This window comes from Rhagoletis pomonella, unplaced genomic scaffold (assembly GCF_013731165.1).
Source record: "Rhagoletis pomonella isolate Grant_MI unplaced genomic scaffold, Rhpom_1.0 Rhpom_scaffold_00006, whole genome shotgun sequence".
Classification (NCBI taxonomy): Eukaryota; Metazoa; Arthropoda; class Insecta; order Diptera; family Tephritidae; genus Rhagoletis; species Rhagoletis pomonella.
In genome coordinates this window covers 48,966,441-48,976,238 of record NW_023458560.1, presented here as the reverse complement: position 1 = coordinate 48,976,238, position 9,798 = coordinate 48,966,441, and the positions used below count along the sequence as shown (strand labels likewise).

General features: G+C 33.4%; 1 protein-coding gene across 1 annotated transcript; it reads right to left on the bottom strand.

Annotated features, from left to right (window-relative positions):
• Window positions 1-367: 367 nt before the first annotated feature.
• On the bottom strand, window positions 368-6,744 carry LOC118741966. The gene is made up of 4 exons (XM_036473933.1): window positions 6,001-6,744; window positions 5,646-5,923; window positions 4,906-5,568; window positions 368-430 (listed from the first exon to the last, which is right to left on the bottom strand). Exons 1-4 carry the CDS (start codon window positions 6,725-6,727, stop codon window positions 368-370), a joined length of 1,731 nt encoding a protein of 576 aa, XP_036329826.1. The 5' UTR covers window positions 6,728-6,744.
• Window positions 6,745-9,798: the final 3,054 nt, after the last annotated feature.

Here is a 9,798-nt window from a genome sequence, read left to right as displayed (position 1 = left end):
GATTATTCATTCAAATGTTTAAATTTGTGTACCGAGAAGAGAAATAAATTAACAAAAACTGGACTGTAAATAAAAACGAAATTCGGATTCATCTTTATTTATAAAGTAGGTGTCAGTACTATGGGAAACTCTTGCACCAAAGGGAGCTTTTGGATGAGAGAGGGCAAATAACCAGTTTGGTATGTGACCGACTTGAACAGCACCGACTAGATGTGTTATTAATTCTGATAGATTAGATTGTAGCAAAGGGCCGTTATTTTTTCTGGCTTCTACTGGATTAAAGTGCTTGATTTTTTTGGGCATTTTTATTGATACTTCCTTTTAATTTCTCCATAATTTTATAACCATTGTCTATGCAGTCTAAGTACTATTGCCAACCTATTCTAAGGGTTTGTGAAACCAGCACTTTATCTTTTACTGCTTCCTGAAACTATAGGAACAAATTAAAATTAATATGATAAAGTCAATAAATAGATTTTGCTAGCATCTATGACGACACTGCGCGCAATACAAATGTACTTATGTATGTATGTACGGCGGAGCGAAAATAAATAAGGGCGCGATGTTTTAACAAGTTTTACGTGCTTTTATTTCGTATTTTTTTAATGTTTATTATGTTTTTATGTAAGTTCAACTCGTTATCTAACAAAACCTATATAAGTCCGAATTTCGAACTTTGTATAAAAATTAGAAAAATTCGACAAAGTTTCATAAAAATTTCAAACTTTTGAATCAGAACTTTAAGAAAAAATTTTGAATGCATTTTTGTAGGCCTGGAAATTTTAGGGTAATAAAGAAAATGCAATAAAATTTCTGTTATTGCAAATAAAAAAAAAATAAAAAATTTACAAAAGAATTATAGATTTCACCAAAAAGCACGGCAAAAATTCTAATAGGTCAGCAATTTTTGATTCTCTATCATGTGTGACATGAGATGAGAATGTTAAGAAAACTTATGACCAGGGCTGCCGGCTTGGCTCAAACCGTGCCATTTTTGGCCCTATTTTACTTCAAATGGCATTTAATTTTTCAATTTGGCACAAAGTGTCAAAATGGCACTTTTGAAAAATAATATTTTGGGAAATCATTTGCATGTGCTTCTTTTTCTCAACTAAATTTTTTTAGTTTCTAGAAAAAAAATTATTTTACGCATTGGTTACTAGTACCAAAGCAACAACGTAGTGGAGTTTGAAGAAAATGCTTACATAAAATTTCTTCCTGGTAATCAAAATTTGTTAAAATGTCGCGTCTCTATTTATATTTTCGCCACCGTATGTATATAGGCAGCATTAGTCTATTAGCTACAATGTGAATGTGAATTAGGGATGTCAATCCCGGGATCCCGGGATCCCGGTCTTTTTAAGTCCCGAATATCCCGGGATTAGTCGATTTAAATCCCGGGATTGCTGGAAACAATTTTTTTGTTAGCCAATTAAATTTTTATCACAAATATCCCCTCTCAAGGGCAAAACAAGAATTTTTTGCAACCCTTAATGCTATAATTTCTTTAAGATCGCATTTCCATCAAAAGAAGGAATCATTTTGCTTCGCTCAAAATGGAATAGGTGATGCACTTATATATTTATTTTTTACTTAAATGTGTTAACTTTTTTATTATTACTTAAATATACTGATAATATCTTAAATTGATCTCAAACAGTGATTTAAAAAATTGTATATAGTTACATAGGCAGTCACTGCTGTACCAAATACATTCACTTACAAAAATATTTTGCATTAAAAAAAAAATATATAGCTCATTTTACAATAAAAATCATGTAAATCAAAATTTAGCACTTTAGAGAAAGTTGGTTTAAGTTCACCAAATTATCATAAAAATATCAAACTTTTTAATCATAATTTTTACAAAAAATTCTATTTTGTAGTTTTATAGCCCATTCAATTTAATACAATAAAATGCAATTCTAAAGTTGCTAAAAACTCACTTGATTTTTGAATTTTTTTTACTCACGATGTTGGGCATTTTCTTCCTTATAACGAATTTTTTTGTGGCAAAAAAAAATATAAAATGTCAACGGGATGTTTTAGCAACTTCAAAAATGTACATGCATATATATTTTTTTAATTAACAAAAAAAAAATACCATGAAAAATATTCTGAATATTGCAAAAAAAATATATGCAAAATATTTCTGTGAGTGACCGTATATGCATTTGTACTTGTAGTCCAAAAACTATGTTATAAATTAATGAGGATATGCACATACATACATATATGATTGTTTTTTGTTGATTGAAAATACTGATTTATCGCCTTAATAAATATGTAAATGAATTACAATAAATTGTACTTTTTTTTTTGTTATATCAATCTGATTTAAAATACTATAATAGGATTATCACAGATGTGTTTCACTTTTGCCTGAATTTCGGGACAATCCCGGGATCCCGGGATTGTATTTTCACATCCCGAAAATCCCGGGATCGACAAAACCCCGAAAATTGACATCCCTAATGTGAATATATGAGGACTACAAATCTAACTTACACTTACACGTAGGCAAATGTGAAATTCACTAAAACATTGCTACTTATTATCAAAGCCAATGTGAATGCCAAGTAAATGAGTATTTGTAAATAAATGTCCACATTAAGAATTCATTGAGCACTTTCTTAAATATTCATACTGACATACATGCATATATATTTATATGTGTAGATAATTATCTCAACTATGCATATGCTCATTAATATGCAGATATAGTAAGGGACTTATTTTGAATGAGATTTATGCCACAGAAAGCTTCGTTACCTAATGAATTAACTGGAGATTTGTTTAAAATTAATTTAAGAGGTTATTGCATATTCTAAGATTCTAATTATTTAATACATTAGCTAACTCGAATATATACGTATACATACCCTATTATTATATCAAAATGTTTAAACGTATATCTACTTGTGCATGCTAACATATGTAGGAATAACTATGTATACACATATCCGTACGTAATGATATTACAACCAATTATCACTTTGTCCATTTTGTGGGAGTAAATCCACAATAGACCCACTCAAAAGTCAAACAAAACATTACCAGATATATACATATGTATGCGCTAGAGCTGTGGCTATCCGTATATGCGGGTATCCGGATATTCGTGTATTCGGATAAAATTCGTTCAACTAGTTATTAGATTCATACTAGTAAAATTGCTCTCAAAATTACTGGATCAATTGTGTTGTAAAATAAATTATAGAACACTTCATTAATGCTCAAACAATTGATACACCGCGCGACTAAAACACAAAAAAAAAAGTGCGCCTGGGCACACTGGAGAAGTGAAACTTACGTTACATACCTTTTTTGTCTCATAACCAATATATATACATATCTACATACACACATACATCTGCTTTTGGTTAAGGTTATATTTTTTGCCTTTTTCTATCTAGATCCCTACCTTTACCCCTGTTATCTTCATTTTTATCTTTATACTCTATCGATAAAAAAATCGATAGTTACATCCAACAAAACATCGATAACCAAACCGATAATAATATTGATAACAAAATCGATTGCAAATTCGTTAAAAAATTCGATAGAAAAATCGATAGTAATATTGGTAGCAGTAATACATTATTATATCAATAAGTTCCGAAGATATCGATAGCAAAATCGAAAACAATATCGATAGCTAAATCGACAACAATATCGATAAAAATTTCGATAATAAAATCGATAACCAAACCGATACAGTATCGATTATTATATTGAGTCTCTGTGTCTCTATCTATATCCTTTTCTCTGTAATTGCCTTTATTTTAATCTTTCTTCCTCTATCTTCATCTTTACTTTTATCGGTACCCTGATCCTCATCTTTTTCTTTATATTTATCTTTGTTTTTGCTTTTATGTTTATCATTTTCTTCATCTACATATTCCCCTTAACCTTTGCCCTGATATAAGTAAAGTGTTTAAATTTACCTTGGTCTTCATTTTTGCCTGTATCTTTACGCATTTTATTGTTTTTTTTTTTTTTACGTTTTTACGTCTGTTTTCTAAGTGTAATATTAATAAGTTTTTGTTAAATTAATACCACGTGCATACACTCAAGAAACACTTGTTTCAGCCCCAACCATTTCCGTTGCACCATTTCCGTGTGCAATTTCCGTTCTTCTATATCAGGTAATTTTCCCAAGTTAATTTCATTCTATGTTTGCTTTGCGAATGAAAGGAAATTCAAACGAGTACGGCTAAGTACGATATGGCGTATGAGTAATATTATTAGCCGCTGCTTTTTCATACAAAAAATTATTGGACATTGTCATTTGACCATTCAAATCATGTTTATTTATTAAAGACAAAAAATAATTAAAACGGCTATTCATCCTTATGACCCAAGGAATTTTATTTCATTTTTTTATTCTACAGAAATTTCTCTTTTATTAGGTATCCATATTGTTATCAAGGAATGAAATCAGAACCGGCTTCGAGGAAACTATAAAAGTCTGGCAACCAAAAACTAGTTTTTCTTCAGTAGGTTAACTGTGTACATATGTGACCTGGTCTACGGAAAGGGAGCTTAGGTGTCAAAAAATCAATTTTCACTTTTTGGTTGATTCGGATGGAAGATGAGATGCTTTTTCACGTTGTGAAAAGCAGAAAATCCTAACTTGCTTAGAAGTGTACTAAAAATGTAGAAAGAAGAGTAAAAATACGACAAAATATAATTTATTGGTAATGAACAAAATACATTGAATTATAAGCTATAAAGACATGATTATACACTAGAAAAACGTATTATGGGCCAAAAATAATAATGCTGAGTAGTTTATGTATTTTTCTTTGTTGTCGTTTTCCTTGAGATCTTTTTACGTGTTGATCCTGAGGAAGATGGACCTGGTTCCTCGTCTGGTTTGAGAACATCTTCACTAGTTTTTGCCTTCCGTATCTTCGATGGCAAATCTACTTTAGATATATCCGAAACTAAGCTGCGAAGATTGTGATAGATGTACCACTGACGTTCCAAAGATAAACCGGCTGGTTGTATAACTTTCGGCATTTCAGGATCGATAGGTTTTAACAGAAGCTTAAAGGACTGCACTTCTTCACTGTCTGCGAATTTCTTTGTTTTTACACAATCTGTAGAGATTATGAAATGATGGAATTGCGTTATTCCAACAAGTGACTTGTACAGTGGTTTAAAATAGCTGTCCCATTCATACCAGACGACTCTTTCAGCCGATTCAGCTTTATTATAACCCCCAGTTGATGATGCCTCGACACACTGCAGTAAATCTGCATACGTGTCGATGTTACTGACGGCATACTTACTTTTGAAAATACCGAAGTAACGATCAGGCGCGAACTTAGTGTGCCCGGTAAGTAGAAAATTGAATAAAATAGTTTTGTTAAGACCCCGAGCCAAACACCATTGCAGATATGATAGTACAGTGTTATTCTTATTCTGCCCAACACAATTGTCACAGAAAAGAACGAGTGTTTCAATGTCTTTATAGTAGGTTTGCAGGTGATAATGCAGGATGCTCACAACACAGTTAGGTCCTTTACCAACGTCATCTTTTTCGTCTATCATGTAATTGTACTGTAAAAAAAAAATATAAGTAAGATCCTGTAAAGGCGAGCAATTTGAGTTCCTATGATTCAGTTTGAAATTCTAACCTGAACTTTTTGTTTTTCGTCTGTAATTCCGAAGACTCCGCACTTCTTGGTTGCTTTGAAGTATGCTGTACCAGGTTGTTGTGGACTGACAGGGTAGTGAACGGTTTGGGCAAAATCAAATGACAGAACGACTGCTGTAGGGCCAGTATTTCTACACCAACTTTGATAATATTCTCGTTGATTTCGGGCTCGGTGGAGGTGATCAAGAAATTGATTAAGCTTCTGTGCGCGTTCAATGTCAGTAACACCTTTGGCTTGCGCAATCGATATTGTGTTTCCTATTAAAAGAAAAAATACTGAATTTAATCTCAACGTTTGATACAACTATAAAATGAGAAAATAATGAGCTACTTACCACGGCAGACATCGCAGAGATCATCCGCTGGTTTCATAACTGTAACATGGGGTGGGTATTTGGACCATATCCGTCGAAAACTGCAATTACTCATCTTCAATTCGTCATCACTGAGTGAAGAAATGTATTTTCGATAAATTGAGGACTTCGTCTCGCTGGATGGCAGTTTCATTATCCGAAAATCCTTAAATTTTGGGAGTCGTCCGGGCAGTAGAAGAGCCATTAAATCGGCTATAGACTCCATGAATTTAACAGCTTTTTCGATGTCAGCCGGTTTAAATGACTTTGGATGTGTACTCGGTTTATTTGCCAGTCCGTGTTGGCGCACTGTTACACCCAGTGCGTGAAAATGACGTACTAAATTTTCGTAACGCTTCGTCGTACAGGCATGTACAAAAAGGAAAAACGAACGACAAACAGGTACTCTGTAGAAGGTAAATTGAATTCTATGCCTCATAACTTCTGTATCCTGTCTTTGTCCATATTTCTTCCGCCCAGCAAGCTTTGCGTATACACTTTCTAGCTTTTCGTTACTCATAATTCCAGCTTCGATGTGACTTAGTATCACTAAATCAAGTTCATTTTTCGACATCTCTAAACAATTGTTCCGCGTACTCTCGATCATTTCCCGTGGTATCAGTGTATGGCATTCATTATTACAACAATCTTTTGACAGAAATTTTGTTACCAGCTCCTCCTCCTTTACATCAACAACATACAGGTCCATCTTAACAAAAGTTTGTTCGGTATCATCTTCTGCCTGAGATACACATACTTCGTCTTCATCATCATCGCTCTCTTCATAGTTTTCATCATCGTTTTCATCATCCTTTTCATGGAAATATTGTCCGTATACGGCACTGAACTCCTCATCAACACTCATGTTTCATTTCATGCGCAATGCGAAGACGATAATCAACAGAAACAGTAAACGTCACTTCTTCAGTGTTACTTTTTTAAATGTTCCACACTAGCAACTTACACGATGAACTATAATAATATTCCGACCAACAACAACACTTACTGGACCAACAACAACACTTACTGGACGTCCGGCGCGGAGAACAATTAACGAGATAATGAGAAACTGACGAAACGAGTTGCTTACTTTTAACAGCTTTTTCACAGAAAACTAGTTTTCGCACGTAAGCACCCTTTTCGTAGACCAGGTCACATATGAATATGAATACACCAGTTCAAACCCACCAGATAATGTTTAAAAATTGCTGTTGCAGTACACAATAAAGACGTGAGCTAAATTTTCGAAAAGGGAACTGTGCCGATTGTCACGGTTTACGCTTTTGAATATAGAAAATGTTCTTTCAACATCGACGTTTGTTATTGAGCATATTTACTTAAATGACAAAGTTTCTGATACACTATATTCTGTTTTGAATCCAGCTGGTTTGGCTGCTGACAATTGATTAGCAATGTTTTGTAATTCCAAAAACCCTTTATTTTTTTCTTGCTGTACATTTCGCTTTCTCAATTGATTTTTGTGCTTCTGTAACCACATTTATTTTATCATGTAATAAATGCGCTGTTGACTCTAAAGTTTTGATAGAGTTTATTAAGAATCTAAAATGACTGGCAATGAAAATTAAGTCTTGGCGGATGCTGTCATTATTCAAAAGGGTTTTCGCAATCAGTATATTCTTCAAATCATTTACGTTCAACAAATTCAAAACACTTTTAATTGTTTCAAAATTCTTAGCGTAATAGTTTACTGCTTCAAGCCAGGTGCCCAGCGTGTAGTAATAGGCTCCGGAGGTAGTGCTAGCTCAGGTGCATGCTCTTTAAAAATATCAATTCGAGGCGGAGCTTTTAGAAAAACCTTTTTCACGGCGGCAACTAGTTCATCAACTTTTGGATTACAATCATGAATGCAGACTCTATGAAGACTGTGTGCACGACAGGTTCCATGCAATAGCTTTGGATAAAATGTCTTCAAAGCATGCCCAGCTTTTATCAGGTAAGATGCAGTATCAGACAAAAACAGTAGAATCAAATTCCTATCAAGATCTGAACCCAATATTCTAACAGCGTCGTCGAAAAGTCGTGCTATAGTTGTATGATTCACTTTTTCTAAATAATCAACATGTAATAAAAATCATTTATTTGCAAAGTTGTGGTCACTGTCTAATATGCCCAATATTACAAGCGCAATATGTCTGCCAGTGCTATCGGTTGTTTCATCGATAGAAATCCACAAGTATTTACTTCTTATCGTTTTTTTTATGTCTTCTATGGTATCCTGCAGAGGCTCCCAACGGTGGAGCGTACTGAGGTTTCGGATGGTATTTTGTTCTCGATATATTTTTCAAAAAATCTTCTCAAGTACTCGTTTCTCAGTTTGTAGAGCGGAATGTCTGAGGCAACGAATGCTTTGCACAAATCCCTTACAAATTGTGTCTGCTTTGAAAATGCTGCATTTTCTCCTAATAACTGCTGAGTAGTTGTCGAAGTTTTCTTTTCTGCCTCGAAGTGCCCGATTCCTGCCACATGTGATTTATCTGAGTTAACTTCCTTATTGCAAACTTCGCAAAGTAAAACATTTCCATCCGCTTTAAAGACGGGATATTGTTTAATATATTGCGCCAATCTGGCCGATTTCGTACTTTTAACTTTTGGCATGGCCCTAGGAATGAAATAATTCAATTTATTTAGTTTTTATAATGTATGCATGTTAGATTTCAATTAAGATTTACCAGATTCACATTTTTATCGCACGTTTGATCATTAAGTTTTTCAAATGAATTTTTCAAAGGAACAGCTGATTTCTCCGCAGTGATAAATAGAGTGGCCATAAAAAAAAACTACATGTGGTGAAATTGATTGCATTTGTGGTGCAAACTTCAAGAAGTTGCTTTTATTGTAAAAATTGCAAAAAATTGCCTATATTGTAAGAAATTGCAAAAAATTGCATTTATTATAAAAATTGCAAAAGTTGCACTAACAAATATAGCTCATTTTTAAGAATATTTTCTAGAAATAACAGCTATCTTATTAGTATTTTGAATGCACTTCAAACTGCTTTCAAAATTGGTTTTTTTACATGAATTAAAAGTAACCACAAAACCGAAACCAAAACTTTTTTAAAACCGAAACCAAACCCAAAACGTTATTTTGATGGGGGGTCCATTACTTGATTGTTATTCTACATTGGTCTGAAGTTTTAAAATATCTTTGAAACTTTAAAGTCCTCTAAAAGAAAATTCCGTTGCCAGAGAGAAAAACTAAAAATGTAGCTTTACTATGTTTGGCCCTTGGTTTCGTGAATATACGGAATTTTTCGTGAGTTTTGAAAATTTTAATATATGTTTTTTGAGTCTATGTTGAGAAGTTTGCGAAAACACTAATCATTGGATCATGAAGAAATTAACGGTACTCCTCAGTTTTTATATGCGCATTGAAGTCGGTTGAGTTTTTTGTTTCAAAATTACTTGGGCTTAGATTCGAAAATCGGGATTTCCGGTTTATATCCGTTCATTTCATTATCCGGATATTGGGATTTTTTAACCAGATAATCGAATATTCGTATAGCCGTATTATCCAGATATTCTAAAAATCCGGGTACAGTCCCAGCCCTAGTATGTGCACATCTTGTATGTCAGTCATGTGTATTACATTTCATCAAGCTTTGTGACGATACATATGAACCTTTAATTCACACTTACTCACTTTCATATTCGTACGACTCATCAGTCACCGTTCAGCCTCTAATTTATTATTATTTTGGTCAGGCATGAATATAACAAAGGTGGTTAAGATGTGCACGTGTATTTGTAAATATTGGGA

What these genes read in the sequence shown, in the direction of transcription:
- LOC118741966 (XM_036473933.1), bottom strand. Translation starts at nt 6,727, where the DNA reads ATGGACCTGTATGTTGTTGATGTAAAGGAGGAGGAGCTGGTAACAAAA. An exon ending in TCTCTGCGATGTCTGCCGTG is followed by an intron (nt 5,924 to 6,000) that starts GTAAGTAGCTCA and finishes TTCTTTTAATAG; the next exon opens with GAAACACAATATCGATTGCG. An exon ending in TGCCATCGAAGATACGGAAG is followed by an intron (nt 431 to 4,905) that starts GCAAAAACTAGT and finishes TTGTTCCTATAG; the next exon opens with TTTCAGGAAGCAGTAAAAGA.